This window comes from Cynocephalus volans, chromosome 1 (genome assembly GCF_027409185.1).
Source record: "Cynocephalus volans isolate mCynVol1 chromosome 1, mCynVol1.pri, whole genome shotgun sequence".
Taxonomy (NCBI): Eukaryota; Metazoa; Chordata; class Mammalia; order Dermoptera; family Cynocephalidae; genus Cynocephalus; species Cynocephalus volans.
In genome coordinates, this window is record NC_084460.1 from 30,864,815 (window position 1) to 30,887,734 (window position 22,920).

A 22,920-nucleotide genomic window follows, 5' to 3' on the forward strand; every position below is an offset into this window, starting at 1 on the left:
TCTCAACAACAAATGAATTAGAACTTGGGTAAGAGATGATAAGACTTTGTGATTTGTATTATGAAGCATTCCTTAGTGTAACCTTTGAGTTAATAAGTTGCCATTATGGTATAACAAGTTTATGGTGTCAGAATTTGGCATTTATATATTTATTATTAAAATATTATTATTTTGAATAGACAGTACAAACACAAGATGTAACATTCAAAAGAGACATAAGGATACATAGTGAGAAGTGTTTCTCATTGCCACTCTGGCCCCAGTCACCAAGGTCTCTTCCCCAGAGGCAATTGCTATATTAGTGTCTCACACATCCTTCCAGACATCTTTATATTGACATACATATATGTATACACATATATTTTCTCTTTCTTTACACACAGCATACAATACATACATGTTTTGTCCCTAGCTTTTTAAATATTTCCTTATATGTTCAAATAGAGCACTCTCATTTGTTTTAATGGTTGTGTAGTATTCTACTCTGGATATACCATAATTTATTGAACCTAGCCTTCTATTGAATATTTAGGAGGTTTCTTTTTTCCCCCATTACAATCAGTGCTTCAATAAGTATCCTAAAATATACATTCTAAGTATTTTGTGTGTGAGAAAGTCCATAGATTCAAAATTTTTAGAAGTGGAAATATCAGGTAATTAGAGTAAATCCATTTAAAATTTTGGTAGATAATCCCCAAATTACCCTCCTCAGCATCTATTTCCAGACAAAACTGAAGAAGGGTATTTGTGAGAGTAAGGCTTATTCGGCCTGAAGCCTTTATGAATTAGAATGGGAATTGCTGCACATTATGTAAGGGGTGACCTAATCCCCTGAGTGCATGTATGATGACTCCAGGGGCATATCCTTGGCTTTAAAACTCAGAACTTTGCCTCCACCAACAAGTACCATCTAGCCTGAAAAACTTTTAAAGAGTTTTTCTGCTAAGACTGCCTTCTGCCTCTGTCCCCAGGACTCGTTATACCCACTTAAATTCAGGATCAATGGTATGTGGCTGTCCTTTGCTGTCCAGAGGCTAAAGGCTGAAAAACACAGTCTTCTCATTTTTGATAGAGAAGTGAACATAGAATAACATCATTCCACTAGAAGAAAAACTATAGCACATGAATGACAATAAAATTCAGCTTTATAGTCAGGGAAACAACAGGGAGTGATGGGAACTGTGGCAAACAGAAGAACTTGCATCTCATCTAAAGGGGGTGGCCAGAACTCTGTTCTAGCCAATTGTTGCCATGCAGTAGAACGGGCCAGAGCTGCCAGATGATCGAATTTTTCAAGACCAGCTGGGTAGCTTGATTTTTTTTTTTTAATTTAATGATTTTTAAAAAAAATGTTGGCCCTGACTTTTTAAAAACACTCTGGTGAAAAAAACTGTTAAGGTTTTTTTCAAGATGGCGGTGGCTGCGGCGGTTGGCGCGGAGTAGCTGAGGTGGAAAAGGCGGCCACTGGGCCTCAGGCAACCGGGAAACTTGTGGACCTTCCTCTTACCATCTCTTAAGGGAGGACCGCTGCTGGTGGCCGGTCGTGGGGGGTGACCGCCACTTTGCCCCCGGCAGGAGAGGCTGCCTCATTTACAGGCAACAGCTTTGAAGTGTGGAGCAGGAAAAGAACTGTTTCTTAGCTGCAAAAGCGAGTCTCGAAACAGGGAACACGGCGCCAGGGCTGCTGTGGATGCAGACAGGATCCCAGAGGCCGGGGCCGCGCTGAAGGCGGCCAGCTGCCCTATTCAGGATTCGAGGTTTCAGGCCGGCATTAAAGAAGATTCCTGGGAGCGCCCGAGCCTCGCCGTGACTGAACAGCCTGAGGCGGCAGCGGCCGAGAATGGGGAAGGCGGCAAACCAGAGGCAGAGAGTGAGCACCCGACCTGGCACAACCCTGTGAGTGACCCCTGGACCAGCCCTGTTTGGGGGGCTGACGCCCACCCGGCTCCCGCCTGCACCACCAGGCCACTCACCGCCCCGGGGCTGCCTCCATTTTCCCAAGTGCTGGCAGCTCCGCCCGGCTCGGCCCTCACTGAACCTTCCCACTTGCTTGGCCCGGCGCGGGACTTTCCGGAGCCTGCGGGCCGGCCTCCCCTCCCACTCCCTCCGCGGTTCTCTGGCGGGTTGGTGGCGTGGGGTGTCCCCGGCCAGTGTCGGGAGGGCAAGGAAGGACGGGCGGGCCGACAGTCACTCCACCACACCCTGGACTCCGGCCCCTGGTAAACTTCCTGTTACAGGGAGGCAGATACCATCTCTGCGGCCACCAGTTCGGAAAAAAGCCTAACCAATTTCTGGTTGGGAATAGTGTGGTAGGAGAGTTCCCAGGTCCGCTCGAATCTGCCGGAGAGCTGGCTGCAGGCGGGCGCAAGACTCGGTTTATACCAGGGGATACAAAGGTGAACAAGTCCCGAGAAAGATCTACACAGTGCTACAAAGGCACCCAGAGTGACCGGTCGTCTGTGCCTAGCAGAAACCTGGTAGACTTCCTGGGCAAGGCGGTGCCGAGCAGGGTCTTGAAGGCCCAGCTGATAGACGAGGGTTGCAGAAGACACGCCCCAGCCCAGCACAGTGCGCACAGAGTGGGGAGACGTGCGGCCAGGGAGGCGGAGACTCGACAGAAACCACAAACCCTGTAGGGTCGCCACTGCATGATCCAACAGCCTGGGCCAGAGCACATGGAACAGGGAGAAGTCCTGCACAGGAAGTGAAAGCTCAACAGCGATCACCCACCCTGTGGTACGTGATCCACCAGCCCAGCAGAGTCCAAGCTGACCAGAAAGGTGGCTCCCTGGAGAAGCCCAAGACCCGAGGCAACCACACACACAAGGCACTAGAGGCCAACTGAGCAGCCACGGAGGTAGCCATACGGAATTGGCAACCACAGCAACATCCTAGTTATTCATTAGTCTCAAACCGGTGGACTGTGAAACCCCCTGCCACAATGAATAAACATCAAAAAAAAGATACCAGAAATACAAAAAATCAAGAAAGTACACCACCAAAAGTTAATAAATCTCAAACTCTAGATGCTATAGAAAAAGAAGCCCTTGAAATGACTGACAAGGAATTTCGAGTGATAATTCTAAGGAAACTGAATGAGATACAAGAAAACTCAGCTAGACATCATGATGAAATGAGGAAAAGTATACAGGATCTGAAAGAGGAAATGTACAAAGAAATCAATGTCCTGAAAAAAAATGTAGCAGAACTTGCTGAACTGAAGAAGTTATTCAGCGAAATAAAAAACACAACGGAGAGTTTAACCAGCAGGCTTGTCGAAGTTGAAGAGAGAACCTCTGAACTTGAAGATGGGCTGTTTGAAATAACACAAGCAGACAAAAAGAAAGAAAAAAGAATCAAGGACATTGAAGAAAATCTGAGAGAGATATCAGACAACCTTAAGTGCTCAAATATCCGAGTCATGGGTATTCCAGAAGGGGAGGAAAATGGAGATTCCATTGAAAACATATTCAAAAAAATAGTGGCAGAAAACTTCCCAGGTATAGGAAAAGTCACAGATCTTCAGATCCAGGAAGCTCAACGATCTCCAAAAGTATTCAACCCAAAAAGGCCTTCTCCAAGACATGTCATAGTCAAACTGGCAAAACTCAGAGACAAAGAGAGAATCTTAAAAGCTACAAGAGAGAAGCGTCAAATCACCTATAAGGGAGCCCCAATCAGGCTAACATCAGACTTTTTATCACAAACCCTAAAAGCTAGAAAGGAATGGGATGATATTTTCAAAATACTAAAAGACAAAGATTGCCAGCCAAGAATACTCTACCCTGCAAGGCTATCCTTCCGAAATGAAGGGCAAATAGTATATTTCTCAGACAAACAAAAACTGCGGGAGTTCACTACCACACGACCACCCTTACAAGAAATCCTCAAGGGAGTACTGGGTTTGGTTCCTGAAAAATAACTACCACTGCCATAAAAACCCAAGAAAAATCTAAACCTGCTAGTATAATAAAAATGGCATTCATGAAGAGAAAACAAGCAAACAAAAACGCTATCTACAACCTAAGGAACCAACAAACACAGAAACCAAACAGTAAATCAGAAAGCAAGGAACAAAAGACACCTAAGACAACCAAACAACCAATGAAATGCTAGGAATAAATCAACATCTTTCAATAACAACCCTTAATGTAAAAGGCTTAAATTCCCCAATCAAAAGACACAGACTGGGTGACTGGATCAAAAAGGAGGACCCAACTATATGCTGCCTACAAGAGACCCACCTCACCCATAAAGATTCACATAGACTAAGAGTGAAAGGATGGAAAAAGATTTACCATGCAAACAGAAAAGAAAAACGAGCTGGAGTAGCTATTCTTATATCTGACAAAATAGACTTTAAACTAAAAACCATAAAAAGAGACAATGAGGGACACTACGTAATGATAAAAGGACTGATCCATCAAGAAGACATAACAATCATAAATATGTACGCACCCAATGTTGGAGCAGCCAGATTTATAAAACAAACTCTATTAGACCTAAAGAAGGAAATAGACACTAATACCATAATAGCAGGGGACCTGAACACCCCACTGTCAATATTAGACAGATCATCTAGGCAAAGAATCAGTAGAGAAACACAAGATCTAAACAAGACTCTAGACCAATTGGAATTGGCAGATATCTACAGAACATTCCACCCAACAACCTCAGAATATTCATTCTTCTCATCAGCACATGGATCATTCTCCAGGATATATCACATATTAGGTCACAAATCAAGTCTCAATAAATTCAAAAAAATTGCAATTATCCCATGTATCTTCTCAGACCACAATGGATTAAAACTAGAAATTAATAACAAACGAAACTCTGGAAAGTATACAAACACATGGAAATTAAACAGCATTCTACTTAATGACATATGGGTCCAAGAAGAAATCAAGCAGGAAATCAAAAAATTTATTGAAACTAATGAAAACAGTGATACATCATACCAAAACCTGTGGGATACTGCAAAAGCAGTACTGAGGGGGAAATTTATTGCATTAAACGCTCACTTCAGAAGAATGGAAAGATGGCAAGTGAACAACTTAACACTTCACCTTAAAGAACTAGAAAAACAAGAACAATCCAAACCTAAAGTTAGCAGATGGAAAGAAATCATTAAGATCAGAGCAGAACTGAATGAAATTGAAAACCAAAAAACATTTCAAAAGATCAACGAATCAAAAAGTTGGTTTTTTGAAAAGATAAATAAAATTGACAAACCATTAGCATGGCTAACAAAAAAAAGAAGAGAGAAGACTCAAATAACAAAAATTAGAAATGAAAAAGGCGATATTACAACTGATTCATCTGAAATACAAGGAATCATTCGAGACTACTATAAACAACTATACGCCAACAAATTTGAAAATCTGGAGGAAATGGATAAATTTCTGGACACACACAAGTTCCCAAAACTGAACCATGAAGACGTAGAAAATTTGAACAGACCAATAACAATAAAGGAGATTGAAGCTGTTATCAGAAGGCTCCCAACAAAGAAAAGCCCAGGACCAGATGGATTCACAGCAGAATTTTACCAAACATTCAAAGAGGAATTGACACCCATTCTTTACAAACTATTCCAAAAGATTGAAACAGATGCAAATCTCCCAAACTCATTCTATGAAGCAAACATCATCCTGATACCAAAACCAGGTAAAGATATAACCAAAAAAGAAAACTACAGGCCGATATCCTTGATGAATATAGATGCAAAAATCCTCACTAAAATACTAGCAAACAGAATACAGCAACACATACGAAAAATTATCCATCACGATCAAGTGGGATTCATCCCAGGGATGCAAGGTTGGTTCAACATACGCAAATCAATAAATGTGATACATCATATTAATAAAATCAAACACAAGGACCATATGATCATCTCTATAGATGCTGAAAAAGCATTTGATAAAGTTCAGCACTCATTCATGACAAAGACCCTCTATAAGTTAGGTATAGAGGGAAAGTATCTCAACATAATTAAAGCCATATATGCCAAACCCACTGCCAATATCATCCTGAATGGGGAAAAGCTGAAAGCTTTTCCTTTAAGAACAGGAACTAGACAAGGATGCCCACTCTCACCACTCCTATTCAACATAGTGTTGGAAGTACTAGCCAGAGCAATCAGAGAAGAGAAGGAAATAAAGGGCATCCAGATTGGAAAAGATGAAGTCAAACTGTCCCTGTTTGCAGATGGCACGATCCTATATATCGAACAGCCTAAAACCTCTACAAAAAAACTGCTGGAATTGATAAATGATTTCAGCACAGTAGCAGGATACAAAATCAACACACAAAAATCAGTAGCATTTCTTTTCTCCAATAGTGAACATGCAGAACGAGAAATCAAGAAAGCCTGCCCATTTACAATAGCCACCAAAAAAATAAAATACTTAGGAATTGAGTTAACCAAGGATGTGAAAAATCTCTATAATGAGAACTACAAACCACTGCTGAGAGAAATTAGAGAGGATACAAGAAGATGGAAAGATATCCCATGCTCTTGGATTGGAAGAATCAACATAGTGAAAATGTCCATACTACCCAAAGTGATAAACAAATTCAATGCAATCCCCATAAAAATTCCAAAGACATTTTTCTCAGAAATGGAAAAAACTATCCAGACATTTATATGGAACAATAAAAGACCACGCGTAGCCAAAGCAATGCTGAGCAAAAAAAATAAAGCTGGAGGCATAACACTACCTGACTTTAAGCTATACTACAAAGCTATAATAACCAAAACAGTATGGTACTGGCATAAAAACAGACACACTGACCAATGGAATAGAATAGAGAATCCAGAAATCAACCCACACACTTACTGCCATCTGATCTTTGACAAAGGCACCAAGCCTATTCACTGGGGAAGGGACTGCCTCTTCAGCAAATGGTGCTGGGATAACTGGATATCCATATGCAGGAGAATGAAACTAGATCCATACCTCTCACTGTATACTAAAATCAACTCAAAATGGATTAAGGATTTAAATATACACCCTGAAACAATAAAACTTCTTAAAGAAAACATAGGAGAAACACTTCAGGAAATAGGACTGGGCACAGACTTCATGAATATGACCCCAAAAGCACGGGCAACCAAAGGAAAAATAAACAAATGGGATTATATCAAACTAAAAAGCTTCTGCACAGCAAAAGAAACAATTAACAGAGTTAAAAGACAACCAACAGAGTGGGAGAAAATATTTGCAAAATATACATCTGACAAAGGATTAATATCCAGAATATATAAGGAACTCAAACAACTTTACGAGAAGAAAACAAGCAACCCAATTAAAAAATGGGCAAAAGAGCTAAGTAGGCATTTCTCTAAGGAAGATATACAAATGGCCAACAGACATATGAAAAAATGCTCAACATCACTCAGCATCCGGGAAATGCAAATCAAAACCACATTGAGATACCATCTAACCCCAGTTAGGATGGCTAAAATCCAAAAGACTCTGAACGATAAATGCTGGCGAGGTTGCGGAGAAAAAGGAACTCTCATACATTGTTGGTGGGACTGCAAAATGGTGCAGCCTCTATGGAAAATGGTATGGAGGTTCCTCAAACAATTGCAGATAGATCTACCATACGACCCAGCTATCCCACTGTTGGGAATATACCCAGAGGAATGGAAATCATCAAGTCGAAGGTATACCTGTTCCCCAATGTTCATCACAGCACTCTTTACAATAGCCAAGAGTTGGAACCAGCCCAAATGTCCATCATCAGATGAGTGGATACGGAAAATGTGGTACATCTACACAATGGAATACTACTCAGCTATAAAAACGAATGAAATACTGCCATTTGCAACAACATGGATGGACCTCGAGAGAATTATATTAAGTGAAACAAGTCAGGCACAGAAAGAGAAATACCACATGTTCTCACTTATTGGTGGGAGCTAAAAATTAATATATAAATTCACACACACACACACACACACACACACACACACACACACACAAAACTGGGGGGGGAAGAAAATATAACAACCACAATTACTTGAAGTTGATACGACAAGCAAACAGAAAGGACATTGTTGGGGGGGAGGGGGGGAGGGAGAAGGGAGGGAGGTTTTGGTGATGGGGAGCAATAATCAGCCACAATGTATATCGACAAAATAAAAAAAAAAAAAAAAACTGTTAACAATGTTTGCCTCTGGAGAGGGCAACAGTGGCTGGAGGAAGGAGACTTACTCTACAATGAATATTCTTTTGAATTTTGTACCCTGTTCATGTATTACCTATTTAAAAAATAAATTAACTCCCTAAACACTGCAAGAGCCAAATATTCAGCCTTCATATGGCTGGTTTACAGCCCCAATCTACAGGATAAAGTCCACATTCCTCCTCTGCCCAGTATCTAAGCCTTTTGCTTTCTGACTTTGGCCTGCCTTCTTTCCCACTATATCCACTTATGTGCCCTGCATTTCAGCTGCATTCTCTTGAACATTTTTTGCCTTTTCCTACTTTTGGGCCTCTGCTATGCTGTTCCTTTCACCCGTTTGTCTTTTAATGTCTAGTTCAAACACCAAATCCTCTAATCATAATGAATTACTCCTTCTTCCAGATGTCCTATCCAGTATCCTGGGAGATGCAATAAAGCATGGGCAGTAAGAGCATGGACTTGGGAGCCAAATGCCTTGAGTTTAAATTCTGACTCTGTCAATTATTCCACCATTTAAATGACCTCAGGCGAATTACTTAACCTCTCCAGGCCTTGCTGTCTTCATCTTTATTGTGGTGAGGGTTTAATGAGTCAGTAATTCCAAAAAGTATAAAATACTTCCTCACACATAATAAATAATCAATGATAGCTAATATTGTGCAGCAGACTGCCTATGCTTCCTCCCAGAACAGACATTCTTTAATTTTGTCTGTGACACATTCTCCATCTAGACCATGAGCTCCAGAGGCTAGAACCTCTCTGTCCTCAGTGCCTAGAATGGCCCAGCAGAGAGCAGGCACCTGCCAAACATGTGCAATGAAATCACACACATACATGCATGTCTACTTCCTGTCTTTTTGTCTGGATTAGAAATCTCTTTAAGGATTGTGCCTTTTCTAGGCTTCATTAACTCCCAGAAAGACCAACTGCTGGAACTTCACACTATACTATTGATTAACGGAAGAAATAAAAGCTTGAAAGGGAATATGCTTCATCCTGGATTCAGACAAGCAGTTCACAAAATCTAGGTTCACAACCCAAGCAGTTCACAACCCAAAGCCAGAGGCAGACCTTCCACAGCATCAGCTTGCCGTAGGTGACAGCCATTCTCATATACTTGGGCCTCAGCAAATTTACTGGGACTAGACTCTCCACCAGGCCTCTACTAGGTTCTGGGCACACAGAGACAAAAAAGAATGTGGTAGGGTAAAAAAAAAAAAAAGATGCCGGCAGCTCTTTAGCCACCAATATGGATGGTCTTTAAGGTATACTGTTAAGTTTAAAAAAAAAAAAGCAAGGTACAGAAGAGCTTGTCTAGTATGCTTCTTTGTGTAAAAAGTGGGGGAAAATATATACATATTTACTTGTTAGGAATAAACTAGTTGAAAGGATAAACAAGAACACTAGAACACAGGCTGACTTTAGTGCTGGAGAATTAAGTAGCTAGAAAATATGGAAGGGAAGGCTAAACTACAAACTCATACCCTCTGAACTTCGAACCATAAAAATGTCTTACCCAACCACAAGATAAAAAAGTTTTTTTTAAAGGATGAGATTTTAAAAAGATGTGGTTTGGACTCAACAGTCCTATTTTTATGAAGCAACTCCAGAGAAACACTTACGTACAGGAACCTAAACAGGTATACACATGTACGTGGATGTTCCCTGTAGTGCTATGTGTAGTCATAAAAACATTATAAATCACCTAAATAGCCATTGGTAGGGGAATGATAAACTGGGATACATCCACACCTGTAATACTATGCATCAGAATGAAGCTGACACTAATGGAAGGCATTAGAAAGAGTTCTAAGACAGACTGTTAAATGAAAAACAAAAACATGTAATACAATAATATGTATCCAATCTGTCTTTTTAAAAACTACATATTTCTACATATAATATCTATGTGTATAAATGAAGAAAGAAGGACCTGAAAAGATATACCACAAATCAATTACAGAGAAGGTAGTATGATTAAGGTGTCTTAATATATAATAGCTCACTGGGAAAAAGTGCTTTGTGGGAATTATCTTCTAATTCTCTTACCAACCCAGTGAGGTAGGTCCTATTATTATCGCTTTTTTATATTTGAAAAACTTGCAGCTGAGAGGTTAAATAACTTGCTTAAGTCACACTCCAAACCCCAGATTTAAATTTGATTACTCCAGCATGCTGCTTTTTACTTTACTTACTTCTAGAGATCAATTTTAGTTCTTGAAAAAAAATAAAGTAAGACAAAAGAGTTGTGGTCTCTGACCCAAAGGAGCTGCCCCTAGCCAGACAGGGGCCAGACAGTGGGCAGTGGCATCCAGAGCAGTGTCATCAGTGCTGAGGGAGGAGCATCCAGAGCAGTGTGGTTAGTGCTGTGGGAGGGGCTGGGGGCTTACATCCGAGGAGCTAGGCTCCTGTAAGGTCCTCAGCAACACTCCTTCTGCCAGGGCCCGGTCCATGGCCTGCCTTGCCAGCTCCTCCAAATGCTGCTCATCCTGCAAGAGGCTCCCCCAGCTGGTGGCCATCCCAACCTGCGACAGACAGAGGAGAGCTTGGTGACAGATGGCCTGCAGCCCAGCAAACACTGAAACTGACTGACAGCAACTGCCAACACAGTGAGACTCTGATCTCTGTTGGATGAGACAGTGTGGTGCAGGGGAATAAACACTAGCTAGTCCCAGCTCTTAATTCCATGTGCACAAAACAGAAAGCTTGACAAAGCATTTCCATTGCCACTCTTTGGATTTATATATATGAAATATATACATTAATATATATATATTTTTTTGGGGGGGTGCTGGCTGGTATGGGGATCTGAACCCCTGACTTTGGTGTTATAACACTGCACGCTAACCAAATGAGCTAACTGGCCAGCTCCATCTTTTGATTTCTAATGCAATGGCATTACTCTCACAGTAAGGAGGCAGAGGCTCAGAGAGGTGAAATGACTTGCCCTAGGTAATGACTGGTAGAGCCTGGACTTAAACGCAGATCCCTGAACTCCCAGACCAATGTTCTTCATTGGAGAAAGAGGCACTAATGTCATAAGTGACTGGGGCAAGTTCTTTCCCACCTCCACATCCCCCCAACCCAGAGCTGTAGATTCCACACCTGTGAAACAAAGGGGATGGGTAGGTGAATGGTTTCTAAACCTGGCTGGACAATCTGGGAAGCTTGGAAAAGAGTACAGATTCCTAGGTCCCACCCCAGATATTCTGATTCTGAAGAGTTGAGGTCTGTATTTTTAACAAGCTTTCCTGGAATGGGAGCCACTGCAGTAGATTATTAATTTCTAGCTCCAACAACCCATATCAGCAGATCTCAAATTACATTGGAGGTAATGAAGATGTTCTTTGTGGAATACCATGAAATGCGGATAAGATGGACTCTCTCTGAAGTAAAATGAATGGCCTCCCAAAGTCATTGAAGCTTAATCCTGACTGTAACTGTTGAGGAAATCATATTATGGTAGTTAAAAGGTGGGACCTTGAAGAGGTGATAAGATTGTGAGGACCATACCTAGTGAATGGATTAATAATGGTGGTCATGGATGTGATTCTGAGGGCTTGAAAAGGAGCCAACTGAGAAGTTTAGCTCACTCTTTGTTCTCCCATTTCTGTCATGTGAAACCCCTGGGTCACTGTCACCACCACCAAGGCCTTCACCAGATGTGTTCACAGGACTTTGGACTTCCCAGCCTCGAAAACTGTCTGTAAGCAATAAATTTTGTTTTCTAACAAATTATCCAGTTCCAGATATTTTGTTATAAGGAACAGAAATGGACTAATATACTCTCTTATACTAAACTTACTAGCAGGAAATGATTGTATTCTATATATAGACATAATAGCACCAAAAGACAAAATATTTTTGAAAAATCACATTAGCAGGATAGAAACAACTGAAATCCAAGTGCCCAATGTAACGGGAGGAGGAGTCCGACTGCCCAGAGGCACAGGTATGTGTGCCAACTCACACCTTGATACTCATTCATTCTGCAGCTCAGGAGTTAAAGGAGACCTGGGTAAAAATCTGGAAACACCAGTCGTTAGTTTTGTTCTGACCTATTGTCATTAAATTTTAAGAACAGAACATGGCTGCCCAACTCAGTGGTCCCCAGAAAGAATTAAAAGAATGATAGCTAACCTCCATCACATTCAACTCTGTCCCCCTTTCCCCATGACAGAGCTGGTGCTAGACCAATTATGAAAGTCTTCCAGCCTCAGCACATTTTGAAAGAATAAGCACGTGATCTCGAGGATCCTAATAACATCCCTGTTGGGTGAGAGATGAGGGCACTCACAGTAAAGAACAAGGCTCTGGAGTCAGACATACACATATACTCGTATAGCACTTTGAATTCCTTGATTTCTCTCCATCTCCACCTTTAGTAGCTTAGTCCCGTCACCGTCATCTCTTCCCTGGGCACTTAGATTCAGAGTGAGGTATCTTCAGTGACCAGGATACACACCAGCCTCTCTTCCCCGTCCAGGCCTTGGCACATGCTGTTTTCTCTTTGGTACACTACCCACCACTCGTGACCAGCGTTCATGGTTTCGTTTCCGAAGCCATCCCTGTTCTTCTTCGCCCAGGGTTTCTACAGCCCATTACTTTTCCCTGTACCGTAGGAATAGTGTCTGTCTTGATCAATTCTCTACCTAGTACTAGTGCCTAGTACTGTATTGAGTGAAAGTTAAATGAATGATGAATGAATGACAGCCGGGCCGGATCACCGAAAGCCTTGAAACGCCCACAAGGAAACCGGGTCGGACTTTATCCCAAGGCCACGGCCAGTGCTTGCACAGAGCCCGGGCAACCACACGGCCGCCTGCCCAGGCTTGCCGCCCGCTCTCACCCTGGACAAAGTTTGATCCTAATCGCTCCCAGTTGTTGGTGTTAAACTCTGGTTCTAGCCTCGCTGGCACCGTGTCCCAGACACTGGTCCTATCTGGGGGCAGGACATCTGGGAACCCGGGGATAAACACGCGCCAGCCCAACCCCCTCACTGGACATCGGTTTCCCAGTGCATGCGATGGGCTTGGGCTACAAGAGCTCCTGGTCTCCAAGGTTCCAATCGCTCTCCCGACCCCTCCCTCACATCTTTCCTCCCGAGGAAACGTGACCCTTGCCGGCCGCCATGCCCGCGCCGCAACCTACTCGTTCGTCGTCTCTCCGTGCACCTCACGCAGTCCACTCGCGCCGTTACCCAGGCTCAGGGGGCGGGACCGCCGTGCGACCCAGGGCGCTTGCGCGGACCGCCGTGGCTGGGGCTTAAAGAGTAGGGCGGGGAAATAGAACCTGAGCGTGGAGCTGGATGGCGGCCGGGAAGGGGCAGTTCGTGTGAGGGCGGTGTTGGCGTTAAGCTTCGGCACCCAGGCGGAGTGCACTTTGAGAAAGTGGGGAGGGAACAGTTAGGTCGGCGGGGAGCTACAGGTATGCGTAGCTTGGAGACCGTCAGAGCTAGCGACGTCCAGTGTAAAATGGGGAAACAGGCTTTTAGTAGGACAGTCACGTCTTCGGGGACATACAGTTGATGGGTGTGGGCATGAGCGTACTAATAGCGGGGCAGAGACTGGTACAGGGTCCCTGTAGCACGTTAGGGTCTCTAGCACGGAGCTAGTATGGGAACGTAGGCCTGTTTCCCAGCCCAGCCCAGCCAGGTCCCAGAAAAAACCAACCTGATTTTTCTTACCCAGGACAGCAGCAGGAAAAGCCTTAGAGGCAAAAGGAGAGCATTTTCATTTTCCCAGGAATTGTGAAGTCAGCACTGTTTGGAGATGACCCAGTGTTTCTCAAAATCTGCAATACTACTCTCATCAGGATCTGGGGCGGTTTTTAAAATAAGCAGATTAATGATTCCTACCCCCACCTCACCTCTTGACGCCCCGAGTGACTTAACTGTTTCATCTTTCTGGGTTGTGATGGGATTGTTCGCAATCTGAAGCACCTGATATGAGTTAGTGAAACGGAATTTATCAAGCCAGTCCCTAGGGAATTAATTAACCATGAACAAAACACAGCCCCTGCTTTCAATTTGATTAAGATGATAGACAGTAAACAGTGGGGTTTTTTTCTCCAGGAATCAGGGAAGGCTTTGGGGGCCTTGAAGGATGGGTAGGAATAGTATAGACAGTGAAGGAGGTAGGGGTGGAAGTGAGAGGCTGGGATGGGGACAGTGTTTCAAGTAGCAGGAACAAAAGCAGCAAAGGCATAAGATCTGAGGCTTGATTCAGATACAATGAGGAGTTTGGTGTAGAAAATGAGGAGGGCCTGGGGATTGGAGCAGGATGTTAGGAGGTCAGCCTTGGAGAGGCAGCCTCAGAAACCAGGCAAAGGAGTTTGGCTGTTATCTAAGGGGCAATAGGGAGCTAAGGGTTTTAAGCGGGGGAGAGACCTGGTCAGTTTTGTGTTAGGCACTGGTTAGAGTGTGGCAAATGTCTTGGAAGTGGGGAGACCAGGGCCAGAGAGAGAGCTGAGAGATAGTTAAGGTGTGAGACGATGAGGCCTGAGCTGGGGCAGTGGCTATGGAGATGGAGCAAAGGCGACAGATTAAAAAGAGACTTAGGAGGCAGAACTATGACTGATTATAAGTCAGTGGCTCAAACCAGGGACCAAGATCCTTACAATTCCTTAAGTATGTACATTCTCTGACTACCAGATAGGCTGAGCCCTCCAATCTTCTTGTGTGTGTGGTGGCAAGGATAAGGGGCAGGTAGGGGGTCTGGTTATTGCCAGATCAGTGCTTCCTAATGTCCTTTCCCTGTCTGTTTTTGTACCTGAGAGGGATATGAAGCAGCAGTTACTCTAATAGGCCTCCTGTGGCAGGAAAAGGCCACTGTGTTAACCAGGAACAAAGGAAGCTGTTTCTAGTGCAGCATGAAATTAAAAATCAAAACACATGACTCAGGGTTCTCTGTGCAGGTTCCCCTCTTCCAAGATGGGTGCCAAATGATGCATTTCAGTTGTCTTTTGGTGAGATTTTAGGAGGATCCTAGATCTTTACAGCCCTTTGGTTAAATCCCCTCAGATTGTGTCAGGGTAAGGTGTCTTTATTCCTATTTTGTAGGTGTGGCAGCTGAGCCTAAGAAGTTATGTGACTTGTTCAAGGTTACACAGTTTGTGGTGGGACTGGGAGGGAAGGGCTCTTAATCAAGGGTCTTTGCAGCAAGGCTTTGCCCTTCCTTTTCCCTCTGCCTGGATGCATTGCCCCTAAATCCTGGCATGACTGGCTCCTTCTTGTCATTCAGATATTCTTCCTTAGATGCCACCCCACCCCATCAGTCTGTATCACATTATCCTGTGTATTTTCTTCTTAGCAGTTATTAGAATCTGCAATTGTGACTTTTGTTGTTTCCCTCCACTAGAATGTGAGCTCCATGAAAACAGGGACAGCATCTGTCCTATTTGCCACTTTACTCCCAGCACCTGGAATGATGTCTGCCACATAGTAGATGCTCAGTAATATTTGCTGCATGGTGGAAATAGGCTGGGGGGCTGGGGGGGAAGAGAAGGAAACTAACATTTAGTGAAAGTTTAGGATATTCCAAGTACTTCTCACAAATTACCTTATTTAATCCCCTCACAGCCTTTCAAGGTAGGTACTGTATCCCACTGAGTGCATAAGAAAACATGCTAAGCGAGGTCAAGTCAGTGGTTTGTCACCATTGAGGCTGTAGACTCCTTTGAGAATCTACATTAGACACAGACTTTTGCATATACCATGTGGAGGAATGCACAGACCTTCTCAGACCTACTCAGGAATTTCAGATCAAGAAACCCAGGATTAGGGAACTTGCCCAAGGTCTTTCTGGCCCCAAGCCTTTGCTGGTCCCTCACTCCCTGGCAAGGATAGTGGACGACAGGGAACCTGCTGAAGATTCTGGAGCAGAGAGAAAAATGATGCACTGAGCTTTTGATGCACAGATCTGGCTTCAAATCCTGACTCCACAACCTAGCAATGTGACTATGTGCAAGTCATGCACCTGTCTAAATCCCACTTTCCTCACTTTCAAAGTGAAATATATTTTTTCCTAATAATTTTCTTTGATCTGGTCACTAAGTGCCAGGTACTTGGCTAATGACTTTACAGTCATTATCTCTCTTTCCACCACAACCCTGTGAGGTCAGTACCATATGGTCTCTGTTTTGCAGCTGGGGAAGTGAAGGCTTGAAGAGGTGTCCTGACTTGCCAAAGACTACACAGCTTCGCACTGTTAGCCACTGAGCTCCCACATATGTACTTGGCACGTGCCATGAGTTCAGGCTTTCCAAAGCTGACTTTTGAATACATTGCAGTCTCTGTTCTTAGGGTTTGTGAGAACGTTTGAGTTTGAATTAGGTGAAAAAAGACAAGCAGGGCTACACTGCAGTGCAAGTGGATGCAAATCCCTTAACTTTGTGCTTTGCCGTTCCCTCTTTGAGGGCCTCTCTCCAAGTCTGGACCATGCCTTTTGATTGGGACATCTCTGTCAGTCCCAGGGTCTGCATCTGTGCACATGGCTGCTATCTCTTTTTAATGGTGACATCACCCTGCCTGGTATTGTTGTTTATGAGGTTGTCTCCCCACCTGGCTGGGGGCCACTGCTTTGCCATTCAAAGTGGAATTCCTCTGTCTTCCAGCCCCTAGCACAGTCCTGGCCCATATTGCTGCTCAGGAAATGCCTGTGGAATCAAAGTGAGGACTGTCCCATGTGTTGAGGATTTACTATGTGCCAGATCTGTCCCTGACACTTTATATGTGTTATCTCATTCACACCCCCACAAGTAATCCTGGGAGGGAGAAGCTACTGTCCTTATTTCACTGAGAAGAAACAGACTCAGAAGTTGGGCTTTGCCTCAGGCCCACTCGTGATGAGCAACGGTGCCAGAACTGACTGGGCCTGTGCTTCATTGTGCATGATGAACTCTTGGAAGTGCTGTGGGCTGAAAAAGGAAGTCATGCTTCTGGGCCTGCAGGAACCTCAGAGACCGTCTACTAACAGGCTTCTAGTCCAGCTTTCATTGTACCCATGAGGAAACAGAAGCCCATACAGTAGAGATGACTTACTCACAGACCCTCTTCTCCACTTACTGCTTATCCACTTACTTTTGAGCAGGATGGGATCTGATTTTACTCACCATACACCACCCAGGTAGCCCAGGGCCTGATCTAGGTCAACACTCAGTAAATACTTTAAAAATGTATTATAAAAACATCGAGAAAAGTATAAAGGTTAGTATAATGAACACCCACATACCTACCATCCAGTTGGTAAAATAAAACATTACTAATATTGCTGAAGCCCCTGTGTGCCCCACCGTGACTGAACGCCCCCACAGAGGTAAAGATTTATCTGAATCTGGTGTTAATATCTATATTTATTTTTTATTGAGGTATAATTCATATATCATAAATTCATCCCTTTAAAGTATACTATTCAGTGGTTCTTAGTATACAGACAGTCCTTGATTTATGATGGTTTAATTTAGAATTTTCACACTGGCCAGCTGCCAAAAAAAAAAAAAAATGTTTGTCTTTAGGATAGGTTTATTGGGACATAACACCATAAGTTGAGGAGCATCTGGACTTAGGTGGTTTGACTTATGATTTTTTGGCTTTATGATGGGTTTATTGAGAGTATTAAATGTTTTTGACTTACAGTGAGTTTATTGGTAGGTAACTCCATTGTAAGTTGAGGAGTATCTGTATTCACAAGATTGTAAGCCATTACCACTATCTAATTGCAGAACATTTTCATCACTCCAAAAAGAAACCCAATACCCATTAGCACTCAGTCCCCATTCTGTCTCCCCAGCCCCTGGCAACCAGTAATTTACTTTCCCTATGTATTTGCCTATTCTAGACATTTCATATAAATGGAACCATACAATATGTGGCCTTTTGTGACTAGCTTCTTTCATTTAGCATAAGGTTGGCAAGGTTCATCCGTGTTGTAGCATGGATCAGAACTTTATTTCTTTATAAGGCTGAATAGTCTTTCGTTGTGTGGATATACCACACTTTGTTCATCCATTAAACAGTTGATGGACATTTGGGTTGTTTCTACTCTTTGCTATTGTGAATAATGCTGCTATGAACACTTGTGTACAGGTTTTTGTTCGAATGTTATCTTTTCAATTCTCTTGTAGATACCTAGGAATAGAATTTCTGGGTCATATAGTAACTGTGTTTAACTTTTTGAGGAACTGCTTACTGTTCTCCAAAGTGGTAGTAATGTATGAGAGTTCCACTTTTTATATCCTCATTAATACTTGTCTGTCTGTTGAATTATGGCCATCCCAGTTGGTGTGAAGTGGTATCTCATTGTGGTTTTGATTTGCATTTTCCTAATGACTAATGATGTTGAACATCTTTTCATGTGTTTATTGGCCATTTGTATATCTCCTTTAGAAAAGTGTTCAAATCCTTTGCCCATTTTTAAATTATTTGTCTTTTTATTGTTGAGTTGCAGGAGTTCTTTATATGTTCTGAATACTAGACCCTTATGATGGAGTTTGGATGTGTTGTCCCCTCCAAAACTCATGTGGAAATTTGATCTCCATTGTGGCAGTGTTGGAAACTGATTGAGTCATGGGGGCAGATCCCTCATGAATGGATTAATGCTCTCCCTGAGGGAGGGGGGATTAATGAGTGAGTTCTCGCTCTATTAGTTACCATGAGAGCTTGTTGCTTAAAAAAACCCTGGCACCTTCTCTCTCTCTCTTGCTTCTTCTCTCTTGCTTCCTCTTGCCATGTGATCTGCTTGTACCCGCCAGCTCCCTGCCACTTTCCACAACGAGTAGAAGCAGTCTGAGGCCCGTGCCAGATGCAACTGTCCCAGAATCATAGGCCAAATAAACCTCTCTTCTTTATAAATTACTCCACCAGGTAAAGAACCACAACCTGCTGAGGTGCTCGCTGAAGGCAAAGGGAATACAGAATGGGTAGTAAAAGAAGGAAGTTATAAATACCAGCTTCGACCACGTGACCAGTTACAGAAATGAGGATTGTAATTGTTCTCCTTGTGTTAAGAATGTCTCTATGTATATATACTGTACACATATTAAGCAATTATCTCTGTTTTTGTTCCTCTTGTTCTCTATCATGTACCATGAGACTTACTGACTTTACACCAGCATTTAAATGTTGTTAACCTTACTTCATAGAATTTGCAAATTTTTTTTTTTCAAAATATGACCGGTAAGGGGATCTTAACCCTTGACTTGGTGTTGTCAGCACCACACTCACCCAGTGAGCTAACTGACCATCCCTATATGGGATCCGAACCCGTGGCCTTGGTGTTTTCAGCACCATACTCCTGAGTGAGCCATGGGCTGGCCCATAGTATTTGCAATTTTAAGTTATGGGATATTGGGAGAAGGGTAAATATCATGTAAGGACTTTACCTTTTTCTTCTTGGAAAGGGACTAATGCGTTTCCAGTTGTATGCAGGATAATGTATCATGTTAGGCAAAACTATTATGTTATTGTACCATTTGAAAATTAAGTGTGATTTAAGGAGATAGTATGGCTACCAAGTTGACAAGGGGTGGACTTGTGAAGGTTAAAATTCTAGATGTCAACTTGGTTAGATGAAGGAATGCTGAGAAACCTGGTAAAGCAATCTTTTCAGGTGTGTCCAAGAGGGTGTTTCCAGCAGAGATTAGTATGAGAGTCTGAGTGGCCTGGGTGTGAAAGACCCACTCTCAGTGTGGGTGGGAACCATCCAATCCACTGGGGGTCTGGAGAGAACAAAAGACAGAGGAAAGAGGTGAAGCTCTCCCTGTCCACTGGAACTGGGATACACTCTTCTCTCCTGTCTGTGGACATCAGAGCTTGAGACTCTTCAGCTTTTGGGTTCCAGAACTTACACCAAAAACACCATCAGCTTCCCTGGTTCTGAGGCCTTTGGACTTGGACTGAGCCACGCTACCAGCATCCAGTTTATAGACGGCCTATCGTGGGACTTTTCTTCATAATCACGTGAGCTAATTCCCCTAATAAATCCCTCTCATGTAATTATAACATATCCTATTGATTCTATCTCTCTGGAGAACCCTGACTAATACACCTTATCAGATAATATGATTTGCAAATAGTTTCTCCCATTTGGTGGGTATTATTTTCAGTTTCTTTATAGTGTTCTTTGAAGAGCAAATGGTTTTCATTTTGTTGAATCCAATTTATCTATTTTCTTATTTGGTTTCTTGTGCTTTGAATGTCATATCTAAGAAACTGTTGCCTAATCCGAGTTCACAAAGATTTTCACCTGTGTTTTCTTCTAAGCATTTTATAGTTTTAGCTCTTTCATTTACGCCTTTGAGAATAAAGAATAAAATAAGACAAAAAAATTTAAGTCTTTGACTCATTTTGAGTTAATTTTTGTATATGGTGTGAGGCAGGTCCTATGCATTTTTTATCCTTTTACTAGGTGTGTTTCTAAACAACATATGGTACTGTTTTTCATGGTATTTGGACTTGAAAAGGTAACATATTTTATATATTCTTGTGCAGCTCTTCTCATTCAGTGTTAGGAGAGTCATCATGTTGATAAGAGTAATTCTAGTTCATTCTTTTTTCATTGCTCTATAGGTTTCATTGCAGAAAATACCACATTTTGTTTGTCTCTTCTCTTGTGAGTGGTCTTTTGGGTTGTCTTTAGTATTTTGCTATTACAAATGATAAGTCTAATAGGTGCTTCCTTGTGCAGCATGTTGAAGGTCATGAACGTGTTCATATTTACTAGATAATACAAAATGTCTCTTCTAAGTGGTTTTACAAATCTGCACTCTTGCCAGCAATGTATTAGAATTGCCCTTGTTCTACATCTTCACCGAGATGCAGAGTTTTCAGGGTTTTTTTAAATTTAATTTTTATTGAATCAAAATTGATTATAAATATTTCAAAGGTTCAACATTGAGATATGGTGTTCAAATCAATATTACTAGCATATGTATTGTTACAGATTGTAATTATTCTTTATGCCCCTTGTCCAATCCCTCCCCTTCCCCTTTTCCCTCCCCCCTCCCCCCTCTTGTCATCCTAGATTTCCTCTCTCATTCTGAAAGAATAATGGTTACTCTGTTGATTTGCTGCCCAAATGATCTGTCCAATGCTGAGAAGCACTATCAGGTCCCCCAATACAATCATAGAGCAGATGCCTCTTCTGTCACTCTGAAATGGGCTCTGTGGGGAGAGACATTCTCCTTTCTTTGTCTCTGCTTGTGACTCTTCTTGTTTCAATGCACTCCTCCAGTGGCTGGCAGACCATCTGCATGGTGGTTGTGGCGTCTAGCCATTTTCGCGGCAGCCATGGATATCGTGGTGGCTGTGGTGAGCCACCCACATGGAGGAGATGATTTTGGCATGCTCCTTGGTGCTGGCAGTGTGTCTGGTTGTGGAGAGAGTTTGATCCCCGCTCCATACCCCAAGTCCCCAGGCGGGCCCCGAGGCACTGGCCTGGTGTGCCTGGTTGCAGGAGGGGGGTCTGGTCCCCTTTTCCATGCCCTGGGTTCCCGGGCAGGCCCCAAGGTGCTGGCGTGGTGTGCCTGGGTCCGGGAAGGGGGTCTCGTCCCCAGCTGCTAGCTCCAGGTCCCCGGGTGGGACCTGAGACATTGGTGGTGTGCCTGGATGTGGGAGTGGGGTCTGGTCCTGGCTCTAATCCTCAGGTTCCTGGGCAGGGCCCTGAGGTGCTGGTCGTGTGAGTGGTTGTGGGTGGGGGTCCTGCCCCTGGCTCCATGCCTCATGTCCAGTGGTGGGCCCCAAAGCATTGCTGGTGTCCCTGGGCTGGAACTAATTTTTTGTCCTTTGCTTACTTCTAACATGGAGGAACTTCCTATGGGAACCAGTACTTGAGCTATGTGGTTGAGTAAATTACTGCTTTGCTACTGTTTCCCTAGGGAAGGCTTTTTGTGCAGCTCAGGGTTTAATGGTTGACCTTATAGGTACTTCTGGCTCCCCAGGTACTCAGTACACCTGGGTTGTATAGAAACTCTGATCTGGGCCTGAGTTTTTTCATCAAAATGCACCCCATGCAATTCTGCATTCCCGACCAGTCTCCTCTGAGTGGTCCTGCGCTGTTTGGGGGGCAGATCAGCTGACCTTGCTGTGCCCCAGTGTTCCCCTGGTGGGCCTGTCTCCCCCACCGCCTGTGCTGCAAGCACTTCCCATGGGACGGGCCATGAACCGGTCCCTTGCGATGACTCACTGACTTCTGAATGGCTCCCCTTTTTCAGCTGTTCTGGCTCCTCTCTCCTGTATGGGTCCATGGGAAACCTGTTAGTGGATTTGCTGTCCTGGGGGCCACCAAAGTCCTCTTCTCCCCTTCCGCCTCCAAGTAACTCCATCTAAAGGGCACAGCTGCGCCTTCTGCTGGCTCCTGCTCCGTGCGCTCCAGCATTAAAGTGGCTGCAGCCCGAAACGCTGAGAGCAGTTTTTTCTTTCTCTCATCGTGGTTTCTCCCGCCTTCATGAGTTCCACGGGTCTCTCCTCCTCTTCCCCTGAACTCCAGTGACCCCAGGTTTGTTGGTGTTATATTTTTGTAGTTGTAAATTCGTTGATTTGTGGGAGAGAGTGGTGCTGGGGACTGTCTATTCTGCCATCTTGACCAGAACTCCAGAGTTTTCAAAGTTTTGGGTTGTTTTTTTTTTTTTTTTTTGTAGTCTAGTGGTTAGGAAATATTGTGATTTCCCAGAATAATAGCAAAACTTATTTTTCAGTAGATATTTGCATGATTAGACGGATAAATG

General features: G+C 43.3%; 1 protein-coding gene across 2 annotated transcripts in view; it reads right to left on the reverse strand.

Annotated features, from left to right (window-relative positions):
* GSS (glutathione synthetase) overlaps positions 1 to 13,411 on the reverse strand; it is a 29,753-nt gene extending 16,342 nt beyond the window's left edge. For both annotated transcript variants that reach the window (XM_063106270.1, XM_063106261.1), the window contains exons 1-2: positions 13,351 to 13,411; positions 10,590 to 10,724 (exon numbers count right to left, since the gene is read on the reverse strand). In XM_063106270.1, the coding sequence (XP_062962340.1) occupies positions 10,590 to 10,718 (129 nt within the window). In that variant the 5' untranslated portion in view covers positions 10,719 to 10,724; positions 13,351 to 13,411. The remainder of the gene's footprint in view (positions 1 to 10,589; positions 10,725 to 13,350) is intronic.
* Between the last annotated feature and the right edge of the window lie 9,509 nt (positions 13,412 to 22,920).